General features: G+C 40.3%; 1 protein-coding gene across 3 annotated transcripts in view; it reads left to right on the top strand.

Annotated features, from left to right (window-relative positions):
• The window catches only part of LOC100689728 (gamma-aminobutyric acid receptor subunit gamma-3), a 147,878-nt gene that overhangs the window by 54,517 nt on the left and 68,106 nt on the right, over positions 1 to 25,255 (top strand). For all 3 annotated transcript variants that reach the window (XR_001223983.3, XM_003440929.5, XM_013268949.3), the window contains exon 3: positions 104 to 171. Coding sequence is in view for 2 of the 3 variants with exons in the window: in XM_003440929.5 (XP_003440977.1) it covers positions 104 to 171 (68 nt within the window). In the remaining variant the exon portion in view is untranslated. The remainder of the gene's footprint in view (positions 1 to 103; positions 172 to 25,255) is intronic.

Here is a 25,255-nt window from a genome sequence, read left to right as displayed (position 1 = left end):
GGTCTGACTATGTTGCAGGTTTACACTTCAGGATGAAAAAACTTGACAAATGATACATTCATCTACAATATGTGCTCACTTTTATTCCTTCTGGCTTTTGCAGAGAAACCAACAGTCATAGATGTGGGCATCTATATCAACAGCATCGGCCCTGTGTCATCCATTGATATGGTGAGTTATGGCTTTATCTCCATCGTCTGCCCCATCTGCACACAAACACATTTGTCCACTGCCCGACATTAGCATCATCAGACACGAAAGCTGTCATTCCTCATGCTGTATTTGGAGGCCACGTGGCCCGTCACAGCTGTTTGTGTTGCGGCAGAAGCCAAGAAAGACAGGTGTGGACACTCTTTTTTTTCCCTATGTCCTATGAATAAGCTTGAATTCATCAAGTTGGTAAGTTTAAAATTGCTGCTATGAAAGCATTCTGCTATTCAATTAGACAGCAGTTTGGGTCTCAGTGGAGATGAGCCTCATTTTATTCGAGTTTTCTTCATTTAGTTACTGCATCTTTTCCACGGGCATGAAAATCACAAGAATAAAGTTCAACTGTGAGGGGGAAAAATGGTTTTGGAGAAAGACCAGGACATGGATCAATGGCTTTTTCATAATGCAGGGTCTGATCAGATTCAATAAAACACATGAAGAGCTGAAGCTGAAAGGTTGATGAGCAGTAATGAGAAAATAGCTACTTTTCAGACAACTGAAAGCATAAGCAGTCTGTTATTTGGCCTTGAGTGGAGTGCGGCAGACTAAATGGAAGCAACCTCCTATTATTTTGAATCTAAAGGGTCTGTTCTGCCGCTGTCAATAGAGTCAGATATGCATATTTTTCTCCTTTAATTTCTGTCTTCCAATATAAAAAATGTATTGGTTTACAAACAGACAAAATGATGAAAGTACTTCATCTGAACCTACTCAGCCACAATATGCTTAGCTGGAGCTGTTGACTGGCGGTGGAAAATATTCCCAATTATAAAACAGATGCAGCCTTTTTGTATTCAAGCCCAATGGACTACATTTTAAAAGAGTGCACTGTACAAAGTTGTTTCAAGTATACCTACTACACTTTACTCCCACAGCAGAGGATGTTTAGGTTTTCTCCGAAAGTGAAAGCGGGTAAATTCAATTTGGGATGCAAAATGGTGTTGCTGAACTCACAGTTCATTAAGTTGATTTTCTACTTTGTACTCCAAGGAGCCGGCAGGACTCGCACAGTCATTTTGAAAGATAGTCTCTGGAACTATTACTAAGGTTACCAAACTGTGACCAAACCAAATGCCAGCTAGGGCCAGTGTTTGACACTTCCTGTCCCGGTTGATTTGCTAACACTTCTGCTTGGTGTGTTAATGCAACTGAAATGGGGAGGGAGGAAACAAGAGCGCGTAATTTGTCACGAACAGTACAGAGAAGCACCTAATGCAACTTATTACGGCTCAGCCAAACACATTTTCACTGTTTTGACAAAGAGGTTAGTCTACAGTAAACCTTTTTTTGTCATTGTATGATCTATAGCTATGTTATTTTCCTCTGCCTTCTTCACAGTAAAAGCCAACCTGTATTTCAGCAGATGAACTCTTTTAATATATAACCCTCTGAAGTTCCCCTTTTAAAAGGGACAATGCAGTTAAATATAGTTCCAATATAGCGCGTTAAACTGATGGGCTGCCTGTAGAGTGATGATGATGGCCAGTAACCCTAACCCCTAAAACCAAGGCCTGATTTAGACTTCTGCAAGAAATCGACAGTGTAACTTGCGCGTAACCAGAAACCCCTTTTAACTTTACGCCGTAACCTTTCATGTAAGATGACGTGCACCTCTGGAAAAATCTAACTACATGTTGGGTCGACCAAGCCTGCAATGACTGAATGGTATGGAAGGTTAAAATGAGTTTCTGGTTATGCTGTAAAATTCTTGCAGTAGTCTAAATCAGGTATTAGTGTTTGGAGAGAAATAAAAGGACCATTAAGTACGTTTTGATGTGTGTCAGACTATTTTTTTGTGCGGCCATTTTTACAGCGGATTTTAATCGACTAAAACTAAGAGACAACATTTTTGTTTTTTGACTTTAGTAGAATCCAAGTCCTTTGATTGTACAGCTCTTTCTACTCTATTACTAAAATTTTGTTGTTTCTGGTTTTATTGTTGTTTTTTTTCTAAATGTTGTCCATTTATCCTTTTCTTCCACTTATCCAATTGGGATTGGGGGTGGAGCTTATCCAGTTTGTTGCTGCGCTACCTCAGAGAGGCAGACAGCCATTCACACCTATGGGCAATTTAGAATAACCCAAACAAACAACATGCAAACTCCACCCATGAAATGCAAGGCCAGCATTTACAATGCTTCCTTGTATATGCTGTGCTTTCAATGTTGCTGTGTGTTAATTCCATGGATTTCCTCTGGCATCTTTTCACAATCCAAAGACATTCATGTTTGGTCAGTTGTTGATTCTAAATTGGTTGTATGTATGGATGTGAGACTGTGTGGTGGCTGGCTTTATCCCTGTGTTTCTGTAATGAAATTACACCTGGCGAGGGTGTACCCAGCCTCACTCACACCCTATAACAGTAAAGATAGGCTCCAGCCCCCCGGTAACCCAAAGTTGATGGATAGTTTGTTTTCTGGGACCTGTGCTACAAAAGGACTTCAACATACCCCAGATATCTTTTCCTTACCCTGCTTCTCTAACCCTATATATTATTACCAGTCAGGCTGATGTTTACGGTGGCTATCAGCTCATTGGTCAACTCCAATTTTGACTTTCCCAGTCTATGAGTGTATTTATATGAATGAGGCAGTGTTTGCAAATGCAGACAGGGCTAGTAGCATTAGTATATTTTATTGAAAGATAAAACTACAGTATTAGAGAATAAAAAGAAATTAAAAATAAAATATAAGGAAAGCTGACCAAAACACTGACTGTGTCAGTTAATAAACTAATCAGTATCACAGCTCTATCATTAAGATCTGTGAAGTCCTGACTTATAATTATAATTGTGATTTCCATTAAAAGAACTGGCTACGTTGATTAGATGTGCATGAGCAATCTGAGCCTTATTCTTTCAGCCGCAGCCCCGGTGGTGTTCAACAATCTAAGAGGAAGCAAAGAAGAAAAGTAAGTTCACAGCAGCAAGCAGGCTTACTTGGGTGCCCTGTCTTTGGTTTCTTTCACTATTCAGACGCACATAACAATACAATTGATTGAAGCCAACAACCCCTAAGTGGTTAAGCCTTAGTTCTGTTATTGATCCCCTCATTTCCCCTTTCCCTGGGCTTTGGTTTCACCTGCCCTTTGTGTTTCATGTCTCATTTGCCAAGCCCATGTTGTCTGGTCTGCCTCATCATGTTTCCTGTGTTATGTTGTAAGTGTCCAGTATGTTCTTTGTTCATTGTATTTAGGTTCCCTTCCCCTGCCTTGTTATTAGGTTCATGCGTGTCAGCGGTGTTCCCATTGTTGTTTATTGTGTCTTACGTGTCATGTTTCTGGGTGATGCTGTCATGCCTGTGTCTTGTCATGTTTTCCTGTTTATTTTGAAAGTCCAGTTTTCATGTCATTGTGTTTGAGTTTACATTTCCTGTGCATCGTTATGTTCATCCTTGTCAGCTGTTTCCTCATGTGTCTCGACTTCCCCTGATCACCTCATGTGTGTATTTAAGTCCTCTGTTTTCTATGTTTCGTTGTCAGGTCGTCTGTTTGCATCCCCATAGTGTTACGTCATAGTTTACTCAGTGTTCATAGTTGGTCATAGTATTTTCACTGAGTTTCTTAGTCCTTTAGTTTTCTGAGTGTTCACAGTTTTCTTAGTTTTCATAGCTTCATGCTTTGTCATGTGCCAACATCCAAATAAAGGATCGTCTTCTGTTCAGCCAGTAACTCCGCCTTTCAGTGTCTGCTTCTGGGTCCTGTAAACTAAACTTATTGGCGCACCCCGCCGTGACAAACGTAACTTTATTCTTTCATGAGTTATTTACAAGTTTCTCTTTGTTTACAGCCATTGACATGTGGAAGAGGTTAACACGTGAGGAGCGGATCGAAATTGTGTTGATATCTGGTGAACGCAGTAACTGGGTCATTGCAGCAGATTTCAATGCAAGACACCCTACGAGACCACCCATCTCCCATGCTGCAGTTACCAAACTGCTTGCTAAGTTTCATGAAACTGGTTCAGTGTTGGATTTGCCAAAATGTGGATGCAAGAAAACTGTCACTAATGAAGAAACATCAGTGGCTGTCCTAGCTTCATTCAGCAAGAGCCCACAGCGTAGCACTCGCCGCATGTCACTGGAGAGTGGCATTAGTCGAACATCCCTTCAGCGGATATTAGCTACTCACAAATGGCACCCTTACAAACTCCAGCTACTGCAGCATCTCAACGAGGATGGCCCAGATCGGCGCACAGTCGGCTATCTTGGATACAACTTTTGTTTTTTCAATAGGAAGAGGGCCATGTGACACATCAAACTTATTGGTAATGTCACAAGAAAAACAATGGTGTGCTTGGTTTCAACGTAACTTTATTCTTTCATGAGTTATTTACAAGTTTCTGACCACTTATAAAATGTGTTCAATGTGCTGCCCATTGTGTTGGATTGTCAATGCAACCCTCTTCTCCCACTCTTCACACACTGATAGCAACACCGCAGGAGAAATGCCAGCACAGGCATCCAGTATCCATAGTTTCAGGTGCTGCACATCTCGTATCTTCACACCATAGACAATTGCCTTCAGATGACCCCAAAGATAAAAGTCTAAGGGGGTCAGATCGGGAGACCTTGGGGGCCATTCAACTGGCCCACGATGACCAATCCACTTTCCAGGAAACTGTTCATCTAGGAATGCTCGGACCTGGCACCCATAATGTGGTGGTGCACCATCTTGCTGGAAAAACTCAGGGAACATGCCAGCTTCAGTGCATAAAGAGGGAAACACATCGTCATGTAGCAATTTCAAATATCCAGTGGCCTTGAGGTTTCCATTGATGAAGAATGGACCCACTATCGTTGTACCCCATATACCACACCAAACCATCACTTATGTTGTTCCAACAGTCTTGGAGGGATCCATCCAGTGTGGGTTAGTGTCAGACCAATAGCGGTGGTTTTGTTTGTTAACTTCACCATTCACATAAAAGTTTGCCTCATCACTGAACAAAATCTTCTGCGTGAACTGAGGGTCCTGTTCCAATTTTTGTTTTGCCCATTCTGCAAATTCTGTGCGCCGATCTGGGTCATCCTCGTTGAGATGCTGCAGTAGCTGGAGTTTGTAAGGGTGCCATTTGTGAGTAGCTAATATCCGCCGAAGGGATGTTCGACTAATGCCACTCTGCAGTGACATGCGGCGAGTGCTACACTGTGGGCTCTTGCTGAATGAAGCCAGGACAGCCACTGATGTTTCTTCATTAGTGACAGTTTTCTTGCATCCACATTTTGGCAAATCCAACACTGAACCAGTTTCACGAAACTTAGCAAGCAGTTTGCTAACTGTAGCATGGGAGATGGGTGGTCTCGTAGGGTGTCTTGCATTGAAATCTGCTGCAATGACCCGGTTACTGCGTTCACCAGATATCAACACAATTTCAATCCGCTCCTCACGTGTTAACCTCTTCGACATGTCAATGGCTGTGAACAAGGAGAAACTTGTAAATAACTCATGAAAGAATAAAGTTACGTTGAAACCAAGCACACCATTGTTTTTCTTGTGACATTACCAATAAGTTTGATGTGTCACATGGCCCTCTTCCTATTGAAAAAACAAAAGTTGTATCCAAGATGGCCGACTTCTAAATGGCCACCATGGTCACCACCCATCTTGAGGAGTTTGCCCCCTCACATATACTAATGTGCCACAAACAGGACTTTAATATCACCAACCATTCCCATTTTATTATGGTGTATCCATATAAATGGCCCACCCTGTATATCAGAGGAAACAAAAAACATACCGTGAAATCTTAACAATTCTAACTTAGTGTTAAACATCTCATGATAATCCTTTTCTGGACTGTACAGCGCTGTTCCTTTACAAGTATCCACCCACCTACATGTTGTAATTAGCATAATAGAAGCTAATGTATGGCAAACTGGTCATTATTCTAACAGAAGCCCCTTCAGGGTGATTCAGCAGTTAATTCAGAGACTCTTGATAAGACTGAAGGGGCTCATTTTCCCATGATGTCTTCCTGCCCCCAGATTCCTGCTCCTTACACAGCTACATGAGTACAAAATGCATCAATCAAGTGACACTACTTAAAACAAGTCAACAAAAAACTGTAAAAAGTACCAAAGTAGGAAGAAAAAGGAGTGAGAAAATTCTTTGTGGTGAAAGAAGAGACCAGATACTTGTTGCTAAATGTAAAGTCTGAAAAAAAAATTGTGGCACTGGCCACGCTCCCAAATTTGCTGCCCCCTAGTAGCCCCCTCTGACAAGATTGTTGTAAGTTGGTAATAATGTAATAATCATGAGAATCATTAAAGCGATGTTTTTTTTAAAACAGATTATTATAGATTTCAAAATATAATTTGTTTTTCATATGTGCCTATTTTACATGATATCAGGAAATTAACTGCACATATAATTTTTTTTTTCTAGTAACCTAAATTTAACAAGAACATAATAAAACTGGAAACTCTGTTTTTGGTGTGCCACCCCATTTTTTTTAGTGTACTGTTAAATACATCCCAGTTGTTCTTTTTTGGTTCTTTTTCTTACGTTAAAATGAAATGTGTAGTTAAACTTATTTACACTGACAGAAAGAGGAAAGGGGCTGTATGTGAAAATAAATTTGATGTCCCTAATTGTGGTAGCATTTTTTAACTGGTTGCTAATCCTGAACATATCAGATACTTTAGAAAAAAAATGTATTTATACAGCACCAAATAACAACAACAGCTGCCTCAAAGTGCTTTAGATTGTACGGTAATGACCCTACAATAATGCATTGAAAACAGAGAAAACCCCAGTAATCATATGACTCCTATGAGCAAGTGCTTTGGCAGCAATGGGAAGGAAAAACTCCCTTTTAACAGGAAGAAACCTCCAGCAGATCCAACCTCAGAGAGGGCTGGCCATCTGCTGCGACCGGTTGGTGGTGAGTGGATGAAGACAGGAAAAAACAGAATTTAATTATACACCCACAGGTCACTTCTTTGGGGACACCTGTTCAACTGCTTGTTCTTGCAAACATCTAAGCAGCCTGTCACATGGCACGAACTAAATGCACTCAATGGTGTGTAGGGATGTTGAAGTTCAAGTCCAAGCATCAGAACAGGGTGATTTAAGTGTCTTTGAATATAATGCGTTCATTGGTGCCAGACTGATTGATTGAAGTGTTTCATAAACTGCTGATCTATTGGAGTTTTCCCACACAACCATCTCTAGGGTTTACAGAGAATGGTCGTCTGACAACAGAGAAGACAGTTAGTGAGACACAGTTCTCTGGGTGAAAGTGCCTTGTTGGTGTCTGAGGAGAATGGAGAGACTGCTTTCAAGCAGATATGAAGACAACAGTACCTCAAACATTCACGTGTTACAACCAAGGTATGGAGAAGAGCATTTCTGAATGCTCAACATGTCCATTGGGTCAAACTTGTCAGTAGCAATGTGCCAAAAATCTGTGCATAAATAGAACATGTAACATAAAAGACAAAAAAATAAATCAGTAGCTCAATATAAAAATGTGTAATAAAAAAAGAGATGAAATAAAAACAAGAATATAAATAAATAACGTGATACTGTGAAAACAACAGCACTGAACATGATAAAAAAAACAACATGAAATAAATAAATAAAACAGAAGAAGCAGTAGGATCAAGTATGCACTAATAAAAAATTTGTGGATCTTGAGATTTTCTCAATTTGATAGTCAGAGGAGGGGAGTTGCAAAGCTATGTTGCTGCAGTGGTTAGCTTTAATCGTGGAATGTGTAAAAGCAGTCGCTAAGAGGAAGAGCAGGAGTATACATGTTCTGTAATGTACTCGAGTGTTAAACGAAGCATACCTTTACAGAGAAATAAATGGACCTTGTATTTAACAGCTAGCCTGTGCAGAGAAGCTACCTGTGTAATGCTTTTAATTTCCCTTGCATCCTGTGTGTTGTATAAAAGAAATATCCCTGATACAACACTAAAGCCAGAACACCCTTTGAGCCAAAGTTGTCCTCAGACAGTGCTTTATCCTGAGATCTTCTTAATAGGCTTTTGCTCTGAAAATGAGTGCATTCTCGGGTCTTTGTTGGTATTATGTGGCTGTATCCTTGAAAGACTTCTTTTGCAAGATATTGAAAAATATCAGCGCAATAATAGGGCACAAAATAATCAGCATCTCTAAAACAGCTCTCTCTTAAAAAAAGAAAAAGTAACCCTAACCTGAAAAATGTATTACCTTTCTCTTGGCCTGCAGTTGCAAAAGAGCCACTTGTTTATTTTAAACGTCAGCATCATGGTATTTGTCCTTAATCATTTTTTAAAAGTTTATTTAAAAATTTAAAAAAAAAATCTGGATGTAAGCATAGGCTACATAGAGCCATTGGTTTTAGTTTGAACTCCACTTTTTGAAGTCTTAATATTAACATTTTAGCCATTGCCATGTTTCTTTTTAGTAGGGGCTATATTACAACAAAAGGGTTAAGTTCTAACTTGGTAGTAAGTTCACTTACAATCCACAGATTGCGCAATGCTAATTAATTATGTTAATTATTGTTTACTCAGAAAGTCTAGTTTAGTGATGCTAATTTGCAGAGGCAAGTCCTAGAATACAGCAGTCAGCTAAAACTCCATCTGTCAGAATAGGTGTGAAAATTTTCATAGCCCTTACTTTAAGCCTTAACAAAAATATGTGAAATATTAAAAGAAAATCTCACTGTACAGTTGTTCTAAAGGGGTAAAATATCCAAATATCCAATGACCTCAAAACTATTTTTGTATCAGGCTGTAAACACAGTTGTACTTAGTAATGTTATTTCAATAATGTGTTACTTTGTTACCATTACAGTGTGAATAATCCAGTAAGCACATTTGTAATGCGAGTAACAATATAATTGTAACTATAATCTTATTACTGAATTTAGTACAGTAATGCGGTAAATTACTGTCTTATTGAAAATGTGTAAAGCAGTAACGCTTTACTTTGCAACGCGTTACACCCAACACTGTCAACGAGCACCGTGACAAATGAATTTCTTTCTCAAGTAATTCAGGGAGATACTGCATTACTTAAAAAAAAAGAAAGAAGTAATGTGTAATATATTACTTTTTTGGCGTAACCAGTACTGCATGGTAGTCTCACTCATTTTTGGAACCTGCCTCAAGTGGCCACTCTATGAACTGCAGTTTTGGGCTTCATTTGTCAGCGCTGGGTTTTGCAAGTAAGTGAGGATTCAAGCAGAACAGCACTTTTTATGGAAGCTCTAAATGACAGCTCTCCCAGCGATCAGCTTCACATTGTAATAGACTCGATTTGCATTTAATATCATTTTAAGCATGTAGGCAATCCAACATCCAAAGGAGTAATTCATTTCTGAAATAGGCCCAATGAGAAAACTCATTAATGATCCTCAATTATGGTAATAGGGAAATTTCAGAAAGACAGAAGAAATCTACCATATAACATATTTTTTTAAGTTTATTTTGATGAAGGGTGCATTTGAAGAGAATCTGCCTGTTACCTGTGCTTTGTCCTAATTAAAGCTAAAGGGTTACACCTGTGCCTGAGAAAACAATACTGAGGGGGTGCTGCTTTGATTCAAATATGGCAATATAACAAGACAAGAGTGAGAATATGCTGGAGGTAATTCAAACGGTACGAGCTCCAAATGGCATGTTGCTTAAGGGTCACCATCCAAGTACCCTGAACTTCCACTGATGTTGATTTAAGATGTAGTAACCTGAATAGATCTTGCACTCTACTAGACAGGAAGCAGTGGCCAGAAGAAAAAAAGGAAGTTTTCAGTTAGCCCAGATAACAGGGATGCTTCACCACAAAGCTAGTGGAAATACCAAATTAGTCCTTGTTATGTTGTTATGACCACAAGCAATCAAGCAGAGGTGGGTCGAGTATCCAAAAATTGTACTCAAGCAAGAGTAGCATTACTTTAAAATATTATTACTCAAGTAAAAGTGAAAAGTAGTCACCCAAAAAGTTAAGAGTAAAAAAGTAGTTCATGAAAAGACTCCTCAGGTCGGGAGTCACTGGTTGTATGTCCAATTTATATCAGACACACAAAAATAAATAAATATACAAAATGTAGTTATTTCAAATATAATATATGTAAAAACAAATTAAGGCACAACAGTTCTAATTTACAGATTAAGTTTTTTACAACATAGTCTTTTTTTAACCAATACATACAGTAAATAATATAAATAAATAATATATATAAATAATATAAATATATGAACAGTGCAAACCATTTCCAGTCCACTTATCCCTATCACATACTGTTTTCCAAAGTGATTCAGTATCTGAAAGTGAACAGATTTAACGTACGTAATGCTTTGTTAGGTTGATTTTCATGTCAGACGTAAAACACATGTGTAGATTCATGTGTATAAACTCTCATGCCTCCCAACACGTAACATACCAACGATTTGTCACAGTCGTCGGTATGTTACGCGTTGGGATGAGAACGTGTTGAACGTGTTAAATATCACCTAACTTTGGACCTCTGACTTCTTCAAGGTCAAAAACAGCTTAGCCATGTGATAGACTGGTGACCTGTACACCAGGTCACCAGTGGATAGATCCATCTATCGGATAGATGGATCTATCCAATAGATGGATCTATCTATCTATCAGATAGATGGAGCTATCTGATAGATTGGATAGATCCATCTATAACGCTACCATATGGCAAACTCATACCAGCCTGTTTGACAGCTTAAATTATGTCAGATACTGATAGTATGGGACATTTACTTAAATAGAATATGTCTTGTATAAAAGACAAAGTAGTGAATGTTTAATTTTGTCCTAAATAAATGAAAAAGTCTTACTTTGCTTGTTTCACAATCCAATTTCACCAAAAATTGGAAAAGTTAAATATCTTTGATCATGCAGTTTGCTGTACCTGTATCACACAGCTGCCTCTAGAATGAAAACTGCCTTTACAGCTCCATCACTTTGGAGCCGGAGAACCACATTTTACTTGAGTTTTATGCCTCTTTTCATTTCAGCAACTTTCTGAAGCCTCTGTTCCCTCCATCTCTCTCTGTGCGGATTCAAACATCAAAATGACAGCACAAATTATGTTCTTTGAAGACAGAAATCATGTCATGGAAAAATGGATAAACAGGCCTCCCTTTACGCTCGGTAAAAACATAGACGACTCAGTCACCCACTCAGGGTTGAAATTCCCCAATTTTTGCATCAACCTTTCCATCTTGCGTGTGTTGTTAAGGTTTACCTTTGTGGTCGGATCAGCATGCACCACCGCTACCACAGCGGGTCATAATTTATGGAAGACATAAAGTGATATGATGAATTTGACATGTGTTCTTAAAGGATTTACAAACATGAAATATACATGTATATCCTTCATGGTTTTATGTTATTTTCACATTCTTTCAACAGGAAACTGATAAAAATCAAGTAGCCATGCAAATGTGTGAATTCCTTCTTTTTTTTTTCAATTTTAACTGACAGTAAGACAGAACAGCCTCTTCAAAAAAGAGCAACAACACACACACACATGTGCACACACACTTGGGAGTAATGGAGTTGTTGTGAATTAAAAACGCAGCAGCCTGTAGTGGGTCACTGGGGCATGGCTGAGCTCAGCTCGCTGTGGGAGTCCAAACTTTGTCTCAGCGGAGAACAGGATCCCGCTGCGACCGTCCAGTGATTTTCCTCTGCGTAAGCGCTGATTGGCTTCACCCCGTCAGGGCCGATGGATGCTGGTCAGTGGAATGTGAATCCCCAGCCGCCTCCGGAGTTCTCTGGACTGGAATTAGTGCCAAGTCACAACTCTTTTATCTCTCCCTGTCCACCTCTGTATCTTCACCTCTTTTTTTCCCCCTTCTTTCATCCACTTCTCTGAAAATATCACAAAGCTAAACAGAGAGAGAGGGAAAACAACTAATTTCTTCAGCTTGGCTTGGCTTGGCTCCACATTTCCACTGCACTGCACTCGTCGTGTTTCTTGAGTCCAATCCATCATGTGTCCTGAGACCTCCATTTAGCGTGTTCACTCAACGTTTGTGTATATGTGTGAAAAACTAAAAAAAAAAAAAAAAAACAGGTCAAATCCTCAGTGTGCCATCGACTCATAATCGAATTGATCACACAGAAGCAAAATGACAACATATTCAGCAACCAACTCAAGGATGCTTCTCATCTGCCTTTGAACAAAATATATTATGTCTCCTCATTTTGCACTCATGGTAATGGGCACAGGCTGGGATGATGCAACGCCAAATGAAGCTGATAGTAATTTAGGACATACTGTGATGAATAGTTGAGTGATTAAACGGCATTAGGGGCATTAAAGTCAAGTGAAAGTGCAGGGCTTTTATAGCTGGTGCTGGGAGAGGCAGATAACAGCGCCAGTAAATTAACTGACAAAGATGGACACACTCTGACATCTACACGATGTTGTCGATGTCTATGCTTGAGCCAGTGAGTGGGTAGCATTTTGAATTTGCTCCTCTGCATTTGCACAACACCAGTATGTATCAGTTTGCAGTCGAATTTATTAGGACTATCTGTTCTGTCATTGAAACACACTAAAACCAAGTGTAAGCTAGTACCATACTGATAGCAGGCATCAAAATGTTATGGTCCTGGGTGTTACCCAGTGTTTAAGTTTTACTTCTTAATTATTGGTTATTCATGGTTTTGTTCTCTTGGTGTTATTTGTTGTTCTGGCTTCTAGTTCAAGTCACTGTCTTCCTTGTGTTCCTTGTGTCATATTCTTTCAGTCTGTCTCTCAGTGTCAAGTCTGCGTCTTTTTGTATTGTACCTCCTCATGTGTTTTAAGTCTCCCCATGTTTCTGGTTTTGGTGTTAATTCTAGCTCCACGTTTGGAGTGTTCTTTTCTTAGTTCTTCTCAAGGTTTTTGGCTTGTTTATTTCATGTGAGTTTACGTTTATGGAGAAGTTTCCCCAGCAATAAAGCTGGAACAAAATGCAGGACCCTGTTTGAGTCCTGCATTTTGGGTTCAATCCTGCCTGCAACATAGCTTCACATCACACAAAAGATGGGCACACTGCGGTCATAAAGGGCTGGACAAGAGACAATACTCAAGAAAGAAACTGAGAAACTTAAATGATGCTCAGTTGGTGCAATGGAGCCCAACATGTGCCAGAAAAATTTCTCCTAAACCATTACACCACCATCATCAGCCGAACCATTGATGTGAGGCAGGAATGGATCCATAACTTCCGACCATCCAAATGTCACAGCAGAAATCGAATCATGGCAGGCAATGCTTTGTTATGTCACCTGGTGTGGTCTTCTGCTGCTGTTGTCCATCTGCTTCAAGGTTCAGAGATGCTCTTCTGCCTACTTTGGTTGTAACATTTTGGGTTTTAGGGGGGTGGTTGAGTTGAGTTTGAGTTGCTGTTGCTTTCCTATCAGCTCAAAGCAATCTGGTCATTCTCCTCTGACCTCTGGCATCAACAAGGCACTTTTGACCAGAGGACTAGCTGGATATTTTCTGTTTTTCAGACCCTAGGATTCAAAGTCCCATTCAAAGTCACCTAAATCAACTCTCTTCCCCATTCTGATGCTCAGTTTGAATTTCAGCATGTGTGCATGCCTAAATGCACTGATTTGCTGCCTTGTGATTTGCTGATTAGATAATATCATTTTAAAAAACAGATGAAAAAAAAATTACAGCCACAAACATGAATCAATTTTGTTGGAATTCCACGTGAAAGTGGAACGAAAATCATACGATTCCAAACATTTTTTACAAATAAATAACTGAAAAGTGGGGTGTGCGTAATTATTCAGCCCCCTTTGGTCTGAGTGCAGTCAGTTGCCCATAGACATTGCCTGATGAGTGCTTATGACTAAATAGAGTGCACCTGTGTGTAATCTAATGTCAGTACAAATACAGCTGCCCTGTGACGGCCTCAGAGGTTGTCTAAGAGAATATTGGGAGCAACAACACCATGAAGTCCAAAGAACACACCAGACAGGTCAGGGATAAAGTTATTGAGAAATTTAAAGCAGGCTTAGGCTACAAAAAGATTTCCCAAGCCTTGAACATCCCACGGAGCACTGTTCAAGCGATCATTCAGAAATGGAAGGAGTATGGCACAACTGTAAACCTACCAAGACAAGGCCGTCCACCTAAACTCACAGGCCGAACAAGGAGAGCGCTGATCAGAAATGCAGCCAAGAGGCCCATGGTGACTCTGGACGAGCTGCAGAGATCTACAGCTCAGGTGGGGGAATCTGTCATAGGACAACTATTAGTCGTGCACTGCACAAAGCTGGCCTTTATGGAAGAGTGGCAAGAAGAAAGCCATTGTTAACAGAAAACCATAAGAAGTCCCGTTTGCAGTTTGCCACAAGCCATGTGGGGGACACGGCAAACATGTGGAAGAAGGTGCTCTGGTCAGATGAGACCAAAATGGAACTTTTTGGCCAAAATGCAAAACGCTATGTGTGGCGGAAAACTAACACTGCACATCACTCTGAACACACCATCCCCACTGTCAAATATGGTGGTGGCAGCATCATGCTCTGGGGGTGCTTCTTTTCAGCAGGGACAGGGAAGCTGGTCAGAGCTGATGGGATGATGGATGGAGCCAAATACAGGGCAATCTTGGAAGAAAACCTCTTGGAGTCTGCAAGAGACTTGAGACTGGGGCGGAGGTTCACCTTCCAGCAGGACAACAACCCTAAACATAAAGCCAGGACAACAATGGAATGGTTTAAAACAAAACATATCCATGTGTTAGAATGGCCCAGTCAACGTCCAGATCTAAATCCAATCCAGAATCTGTGGCAAGATCTGAAAACTGCTGTTCACAAACGCTGTCCATCTAATCTGACTGAGCTGGAGCTGTTTTGCAAAGAAGAATGGGCAAGGATTTCAGTCTCTAGATGTGCAAAGCTGGTAGAGACATACCCTAAAAGACTGGCAGCTGTAATTGCAGCAAAAGGTGGTTCTACAAAGTATTGACTCAGGGGGCTGAATAATTACACACCCCACTTTTCAGTTATTTATTTGCAAAAAATGTTTGGAATCATGTTTGATTTTCGTTCCACTTCTCACGTGTACACCACTTTGTATTGGTCTTTCACCTGGAATTCCAATAAAATTGATTCATGTTTGTGGCTGTAATGTGACAAAATGTGGGAAAGTTCAAGGGGGCCGAATACTTTTTTAGATGATGACAACCTGCAATGACTACTATCCATCCATCCATCCATTCGCTTCCGCTTATCCTTTTCAGGGTCGCGGGGGGCGCTGGAGCCTATCCCAGCTGTCATAGGGCAAGAGGCGGGGTACACCCTGGACAGGTCACCAGTCTGTCTCAGGGCTAACACATAGAGACAGACAACCATTCACACTCACATTCACACCTAGTGACAATTTCGATTATCCAATTAACCTATCCCCACAATGACTACTAATTAACTTTAAAAAGTCTATAATGTTTAAAACATGGTGATATTCATTAGATTAACAAGTTAATTGTAGATACTTAAGCTTCCATCTATATTTGGTGCAATTTTATAACCAGGTTTTTCCGAACAGTTCTCTAGGCATCAAATTAAAAGCAAAAAACCCCTAAAAAATAGATTCTGTGTTCAACATAAAAGTTTCCTCTTGACATTATGCATTTTTGCAATTTCACAGTTATTACGAGACAACGTTGTACTGTAACATCTACATTTGCCGAATATCAATTGTTGCCTTCATCCAAACACGAATCCTTTAACCACCAGTGAAAGCTCTTCACCACTCAGTGTCAAAGCAGATAATTTTCACCTGTGTGGAAGTGATAGGCTGCTATTTGGGGCCACGCAACGGTTTGTGTCACAGCTCGGCTTTTTAATCACAGTCACTGAAAAAGAAACATACTGTATCTCTATATTGATACTGCATATTATTCAGTGCTTAATTAGTCATGATCGTACTACGTTACCTATGCCAGTGCCTTATTCAGTGTTTGACTTCAGTAGTGAATGAAAAGGATTAATGACAGAATAATGTGCCCAGATCCTCTTCTTGAAGGTGAAAGGCTCCAGTTGCTGAAGTATAGGAAACGCATTGTTGGAAAATGGCACAAAGACAGCAGACAGATATGTCAAAAAGATCATCAAAATCATTTAACCAAAAAAGCTAATGTTAGTGTTTTCAAAAGATCCTTTGCACATATTTTGTAATATAACTAAATAGAGGAGACCTACAGAGGCATTGTGGGTGGCCTAAGGGGGCCAAAACTGGCCCACATCAGCAATGGACCCATCCTACTGCCCATGAGAAGTATTTTCATATTTTTGCAGGTTTTAGTTTAATTTAACTCAAGATAAATATATTTAAAAAACAAACAAGAAAGCACATGTGTTTTCCTTTATGAAATAAAAAAAAGGACAATATTAGTATTAAATTTTGAACACTCGCAACAGGCCATTAATGCTCACCCACTAGTGTCTCACAATAGGACTGCCTCACCCCATTTTTATCACTCTCAGCATCAACCTTGAGGAAAACTAGCTAATGGTAGCTTAAAAATCAAATCCACTAGTCACTGACATCAACAAATAACCAGCTCCCACTACAACACAGAATCCAACACAAACTCCTCACGAGGACAAAAACAAAATCTGTAGCTACGTATCATTTTTATGACAATGTTAACTGGGTTTCAAGCTATTTGTCTGTGCTAAATAGCTATATTTAAATCAGTTAAAATTAGCAAGTAGAAAGACAGTTTATCCAATGAAGCTTTACTGTTCAGATGGGAACGTGACCATCAGGGAAGAATATGTTCAACATTAGCAAGCACTTCACTAATGGAAGGATATTTTCTTCTTGGTAATCATGTCTCTGTTCCTTCTGGCTATGTTAGTTAATGCTAATATCCTTGCTAACACAGACAAATTATAAATTATCCTACATTAAAAAATATTTGGTCCAGTCAATAAGGTTAGGTATTTCACCCAAAATTCTTGGAATTACCTAATTCTATTGAACTGTGCTGATCATTTTAAATTTAATGTTACAAACAAATTATTGCCAGATTTGTGCCACATAGCTAAGTTACACAACTTAGCTAACCAAATCTAAAGACTTCAAAACCATATGTCAGTAGAACTGCTAGTTGGCTAGTGTACCAAAATGCTCACCAGCTAATGTTACTCACGAACTGTTCGCGAAGCAATAGTGAAACTGTGATGAGTGCAATGCGAACCAGAAGCTTTTACTTCAAAAGTCAACAAGTTTTGAAACAAGGCAGAATGCCTTGAGGCGACTGTTGTTGCGATTTGGTGCTGTATAAATAAAACTCAATTAAATTGAATTGAATTGAAAGTATGTACTCCATTTGGGATTTGCATTGCACTTTTCACTGGTTAGTTAACTTGAGTTTACACAGAAGTCAGCGTTTCTTATAAATGGCGTGGGCGATCCATAGCAATCTGCTCACTCAGCAAATATACATTTTCCCCAAGCAATTGGTCTCAGTCACTCAAACATGAGAGGGGTTGGCACCCCCAAAGTTATATACAGTATCAAATGGCATTGTTTTTAGCTATTAGTAACTCCTATCAAAACACAAAGCAAAGACGTTTTACATCTGCTGTCTACACTAATAATAAACCAGGGAGTGGCTAGTCAGCTACCTCTGACTTAGCGATGGAACATATATCTTGCATTGGTTGTTCTTTTATGTCCAAGTCAGCTTTATTGTTATCGTAACATACACTGCATACAACATATACAGCTGTTAAAATATCCAACGTGAGCTACAGAATGTGTCATTAATACCAACTGTTAAACACAGCTCCTTTAGCTGATAGCGCGTTAAAATCAAACGTCCACTACAAAGACGACAATTAACATTTTCTATTTTGATTCTTTAAGTTTTTGTAACTCTTGTCTCTCTTGTCACATGCCATTTCAAACACATCTGTAGTGAGTGGAGAGGGATTGATACTCCCACTACAGACGGCCGTTTATATTAGCGCCAATAAATCTGCTTACATGACTAATCTTTGAAGACATGTCGTTCAGAGCCGAGAAAAAACGTCCCCGTTTGAAAGATGCCATTTTTCAAAGCTGCTATGTGTATGTGTGTGTACACAGTATCTAAGACAAAGGGGAAGAAAGCAGCGTGTATGCACAGTCTCCCAGACAGTGTGAGTGTGAACATCTTTTCTTTGTGCTTTTTTATTATTTGGACTGATAGACCCACTGAAGAACAAGTTCTGTGTGAGTGAATCCAGACTTTTTCTGCTTCTTTTCCCTTTGCTTTGATCACTTGTGCTTATTGAGTCCTTTCACTTTTTGTTCTTCTTTCATTGGTGGAGGCTTCAGAGCTTATTTTCATTTTTTCGCCTCTTTTCACAAATCCTTTCTCATCCAGGTTTGAGATCAAGGTCGTCCTTTGCAAAGTTGAGCTAAGCAAATTAGCTGATACTTGAATCCCAGACATATCGACAGTGAACACATTTATCATTTCGTAATTTAAAGGGAAAAAAAGAGACAAAGAGAGGGACAGTGATTCAGATGAAGAGGACAGATTATTATTCTCACTGGCACGCTATCAATCTAGCACAGCCCTCAGTCTTCTTGGCACAGAGATGCTGCATCTATTAGTCAGTATGTGCATTTCCAAGATGCTATTACTGACCCAAAACACAAAACAGGTCACGGCAATACAACGCAGCCGTGCTTTTAATTTGTTTTGATTGGGTGCTGTCAATTCATTTGATTTTGTTCACAGTTTTCTGCAAACAGGGAGCCGGCAATCAGCACTGTAATTATTTTGACAGTCTAGTGTGTGCCTGAGTTGGGGATTATAGGAGATAATGGAAACACGATGCTTTTTATTTAGTTTTAAGGTTTTAAATTTTATTTATTTTCCTTAATGTAACGCAGCAATCTTTTTAATTTTTTCCCCCTTGCTCCCAGTAAGTGAAATAAGTACACGGATGGATGAGTGGACGATTCAGCCAAATACATTATGAATTAGAATGAGATTATAAGGATAAAGAAGTGAATATTTTAACTTGAATGGTATTATAAGGTAAGATGAGGTACAGAAATATGTGATTTATCAACACTCATGAAAAGCTTTGATAGAATGAAACCTCAAGTTACTGGCAGTTAGGTGCATATTTAAACCTTTATACTGATTTTTTATTTATCTACCATACACAAATGGAAAAACAAGGACAGTAAGGTCACATTGTAGATAATACATCTTCCATCAAATCAAATATCATTTCATTCATCCTCCAGGAAATGCCTGCCTACTTTTGCCACATGATCCCACCAGGAGGGACCCAAGGATCCAAGGTTTTTATCCTGATACCTAATAGTGGTCAGGGTGTTGTTGCCTAGCCTGTAGAGGTTTGTGCGTCCCTCCATTAATATGCCTCCCCAGACCAAACTGGTCGTGCTGAACAACATTACAGTCTGTCTGTGAAGGTTCTCAGTCAACTAGGTAATCGTAGTCTAAGTGACTTGAAGATGTTTCACCTCTCATCCGAAAAGCTTCTTCAGTTCTAAGGTCAAATGGTGGAGAGTCCCAGATTTAGGCCCTATGGAGTGACCTTTGTCCTTTAGATGCAGATGGACCACCGAGTCTTGTCCCGTCGAGGTAGCTCTTCTATGTTGTGCCATGCGTTTATGAAGTGGCGAGGTCACTCCTTCGAGGACACCAATGTTCACATTTCAGACAGCGAAGACAGATGGTTTGAAAGAGGAGTGAAAGAAGCAATCTATGTCCACTGTGAACAACCATCTTTGAACAGAGGCAGTGGCTTACAACACCTACTGTCTGCCATCTATAATCCAGTTTTGAGATCCCTTCCCTGACGCCTTAACGCCCACTCACGTCCTGGGCCTTTTGACCTCAGGAAATCACATGATAGGGTTTCCCCTCAGGCTGTGCTTTCATCTGTGAAAAGGGCACCGGTGATGGCCCTGCCAGATCTGGTATTCTATGGCAAATGCAAGTCGGCTTCACTGTGCCGGGGAGTGAGCACAGGGACCACTACAGGACGTTGGGCTCACAGGCCACCTCATGAAGTCTGTTTCTGATTATTTGGTCAGAGACATTCACAGCAGTGACCTGCTGGAGGTCATTTTGTAGAGTGCTGGCAGTGCTTAAACTGCTCCTCCTTGCACAAAGCAGCAGATACCTGTCTTGCTCATGGGCTAGGGATCTTCTATGGCCCTGTCAGATAGACCGTAGGTAGTAGTCTGTTTGTACATAAGGCCATGTTTAACAGGAGCATCCACCATTATAATAGGATATCTTTTACAAATGAGGAAAAGCACAATATGGCCCCTTTAAAGTTCACCTCTTCTTCAAAATAAGACTTTCCTTTTTCTATCTATTTATATTTTTTAAAATTCCCGACACCTCAATCAGTGGTGATGGGATACTCCGTATCCATAGCAGCTCCACTTATGTGATCAAGGCTGACAAAAACAGGTGTGTTTTTGCATAAAAGCTTTCTTCGTGGAAGTTAACGGTAAATCGTCTGAAAAGCTCAATTTTCCCATTTGAATCATGGCTGTAAATATCAGCAGGGGTTAGGACTGCACACTGGACTCAGGGATTCTCATGTTTATTCCTGTTTTATTCATCCTCCCGTAACTTTGGTTTTCCAACAACCCCGTGCATGCACTTAAACATCGTCAGAATGGAAAGAAAGTGTACACCCTCGGCGCAACTGCAGCCGGGGACGGACTCACTGAATAATTGAGTCCACAGAGATTGAAGGACTTCCTGAAGCCCCACTCCAAACAGACAGAAGCAGCTATTTTTGTGGCAGGGCCACTTACTTACGAGGAACACAAACAAGCACACACAGAGATTCACTAACACGGATGCACACACATACATATCTAGCTATCCATCTGTCTATGATTAATACACACATGCAGGGAAAAAACATCAAAGGCTCCAACCCTCTTCAGAAGAGACTCTTAGACTCAAAAAGGGAACATTGTGTTTCCCTCCCTCTGCTTCTCATTTCATTTCTGTTAAATATCCACTGCTCATTTTTGCTTTATGCACTGTTGAGAATGTTTGTAAATCTGTTACGGGTTACTTGGCAATATCTCCGTGTTAAAAAGTTTGATTCTAGAGTGGAGATGCGTTTACAGCTGTAGCAATGTTATTTCACTGGATTTAACCACGATTTAGCTTCTCGGTGAGCTGGCCGTGTAAAATAAATATCTAGCTTTCAAAATTGAGTTTACTCTTCTTAATTTAAGTCATTCAAGTGCCTCAAAAAAAAAAAAAATCACACAAATATTGGAGTGAAAAGCAAAAACAAACTTTGTGATCATATGGTGGTTATCAGTCCCATAGTTAAGAAGTATCTCACTTGATGTCCTGCATATTTATGTGTATTTATTGGGCATATCAAAACTAAGGAACCTTACCGATGCAGTGAGATATATTTGAGTTTGATAGACCAATGGTCTAACTTTGTAAGTCAGTCATACTCAAAGGTCTACCACGAGCTTTGAGAAATAATGCCTAAATGACAAAACAGACACATTGCTGGTACTGGGTGGGATGGCCCAGATTCAGCAAAGTGCTGAAAACCTTCCTTAGAAAGAGCACCTTTGTGGTGAAATTCACTGATGCACAGCCAACAAATCTGCAGCATCTGTGTGGTGTTGTCATGTCAATAAAGACCAAGATTTCTAAGATTGTGATCTAGCGACTGTGGAGGGCATTCGAATACACTTAACTCATTGTCATGTTCAAGAAAAAAGTTTGAGATTGATTTGAGCCATTGTTCAAATTTGGTGAGAATGCGAGAACTGTAACCTCAGTTCGTAGCTGACAGGAGAGCCATTCGGTGCGGTCTTCTGCTGGTGTAGCCCGTCTGCATCAAGGTGCAATCAGAGATGCTCTTCTCCATATGTTTACGTTGGTTGTAAAAAGTGTTCATTTCAGTTTCTGTTGTCTTCCTACCAGCTCAACACAATCTGCCAAACTGATTTCTGTCATCAACCAGGCATTTTCTGTTCAGGCAACTGCCACTCACTGGAACTCATTTTCAGACCATTCTCTGGTTTTGTGGGAGAATCCCAGTACATCAGCAGCCTGTCTGGCACCAACAACAGTTCAAAGTCACTTAAATCACCTTTGGTTCCCATGCTGATGCTCCGTTTAAACTTCAGCAGGTCTTATTGACTATGTCCACATGACTAAGTCCATTGAGTTGCTGCCATTTGACTGGCTGATTAGACATTTGCACTAGGCAGAAGCTGCAGAGGTGTACCACCTTAAATGATCAGTCAGTGTAGCCAGCAAAAACAGCACACCAAATGGTAAGAAAAAAATACATCAGGGACAAGAACTGTAAGACAGTCTGACAAAAGTTGGTTGGTATGGCAAGCATGGGCTGGCTAATTAAAGGATGAGATAAAGGTGAGAAGGAGGAGGAAGAAAGTCCAATGAACCTGACAGGAGCCAGCTGATTAAATGATAAAAATAAAACTGGACTGACACACCGTGACAGTCTTTCAGAGCGCTGAAGGACTGTCACCTTAAAATTTACCGGTGGCAAGCACTGCAACAAGTTGTCAAAAAATAAAGTCAGAACAACCTGCTCTGAACTCTCATCAGTGCACCTCAAGATCCCTGGCGCTGCAATCATTTTAACATCACAGAGAGTGTAAATCAATTCTGCACACAATGACGACGAGTTTATAAAAAATCAGCACAAGGCCTCTGTATTTGTTGATGACACACAACACCAGCAAAAACTAAAATAGGACACACTCGAGGCTCATTTGTGAGATCCTCAATTTTCTTGATTCCAGTGTTTCTGAGGCCGACCCCGCCATTGTTTATGGAGCTAATCTCATTCGCAGGACCTAGACTTTAATTCACAATGTTGGGCAACAAGACATTGCTTTCATTTCCTCCAGACCTCGCAGAAAAGATGCCACTTGCTCCCGTCTTTCTGTATGACTAGATTTCAGAGGGCAGAAGTTGACAACAGTGTGAGCAGTGTTAAGCACTCATGATTTAAAGAAAATAACTGCTCAGGCAGAAAATTCTTTGTTCTCGCGTGTGACAGGGAATCTTTGCTTCTTTTTTTTTTTTTTCAGATGTCAAATGTTGCTTTAAAGAGCCTTTTAATGTAGTCTCTGCGCGTGGGTGCATGAGTGCAATTTTGTGTGTGTCGGTTCGTGCTTTGTTGTAAATGTTCCGCGTTTGACCTTCAATAATGTGACTCATTTTGGGTACCCGGAGAGTGAAGCAAGAAAAAAGTCATAAGAAAAAGGTTATCTGATTGCAGCGCAGAAGGTCGCCGTTCTTCTTCTTTTACGCCAAAACAGCTTCATAAGTTAATTCAGGAAAGTAAATGGCATTCACTGTCCTTAATTGCAGTCTCTCATAGTTGAGAATCGGCCGTTTCCTGGCGACATTAGTAATAAAATCCTTTCTGTCTTACATAACTGTCATTTGTGACCTTTTTAAATGGGTGGCACCTGTTGATTCCAGAGGACACGCAGGGCAAACATTTGGCATTTGCACTCTGGATCCACCTTTCAAGCTTGGAAACTTTTGATTTACAACTCTTTTTTGTCTTGTCATTGCAACAAACATCAAATTTACTTTTATGTGAAGGGAGAACATTAGTTTCACCACTTCTAAAATCAAAATGTTTTGCATTTTCCACAGTTTAAAAAAAAATCCTTATTTGTCTTATACTGCACCTTGGTAGTGGTAGATAACTAGCTGAAGCAAGGTAACTGTCTTCTGATTGGCTGCCCCTCTTAACCGAAAGACTTAAGCAGAAGGTGGGGCTCCTGTGCCTGGATATCACTGACTTTGACATTGATATCCAGGCACAGGATCAGATCATTCAAAATGAACCATGTTAGGATTCCTAAAATTTACATGAAAAATTTCTGTTGGTCCCGCTTTTGCTGCTAAAGTGGCCCTGACCCATGGAGGCATGGACTCCAATAGAGCCCTGAAGGTGTGCTGTGGTTAGCAACAGCACCTTTAAGTCAGGCGTGTCCAACTCCAGGCTTCAAGGGCCGGTGTCCTGCAGGTTTTAGATGTGTCCTTGATCCAACACAGCTTATTTAAATGGATAAATTACCTCCTCAACATGTCTTGAAGTTCTCCAGAGGCCTGATAATTAACTAATCATTTGATTCAGGTGTGTTGACCCAGGGTGAGATCTAAAACCTGCAGGACACTGGCACTTGAGGCCTGGAGTTGGACACCCCTGCTTTACGTCCTGTAAGCTGTGAGGTGGGGTTCAATGGATCAGATTGTTTGTCCTGCACACCTTTTTCCCATTACTTCGTGGTTCAGCTCACGTGCCCATTGTTGGTGCTTTTGGTGGTGGGCAAGGGTCAGCAGGGCCACCCTGACCGAGCTGCAGCTATCCAGAACCATACGTAACAAACTGTGATGCTCTGTGTATTCTGACACTTTTCTATCAGAACCAGAATGAATTTTTTCAACAATGTGAGCTACAGTAGCTCGTCTGATGGATCTGACCGCATGAGCCAGCCTTCACACCCATCAACACATTAACAAGCCTTGACCCTGCCACTGGTTCACCACTGTTCCTTCCTTGGACCACTTTTAACAGATACCAACCACTGTGGACTGGGAATACCCCACAAGAGCTCCAGGTTATGAGATGCTCTGATCCAGTCATCTAGCTGTCACTGTTGGGCCTTTGTCAAACTCATTTTTCCTGCAGATTTGTCTTTGGTATTAGTGAGCAAGTGAATATTTTGTCCTCAGTGTCATTGGTCATAATCTTATGCCTGATCCGTGTATGTTACAACACAGACAGTAGATACTTGTAAGTCCACACTCCACCCTATTTTACATATAATCTGGGACTTAAAAGCGTAGCATTTTGAGGCACTGCTGAAACAACTACCAGCAGCAATTTTAATGTTCCTAAAAAGGATGAGGTGCAGATGCTTTAAAATGCACATGCAAAGGTAGCTCAACACCTCTCCACCATCTCATGTAAACCTGTTCTCTTAGTGTGGTGAATACAGGTCACTGGAGCTGAAACCTAGCAATGAAATCCTAGAGTGAACACACTCCAGACCGTG

This window comes from Oreochromis niloticus, linkage group LG23 (genome assembly GCF_001858045.2).
Source record: "Oreochromis niloticus isolate F11D_XX linkage group LG23, O_niloticus_UMD_NMBU, whole genome shotgun sequence".
Taxonomy (NCBI): Eukaryota; Metazoa; Chordata; class Actinopteri; order Cichliformes; family Cichlidae; genus Oreochromis; species Oreochromis niloticus.
The sequence above is the reverse complement of the archived record's forward strand: the minus strand, read 5'-3'. Positions and strand labels throughout refer to the sequence as shown.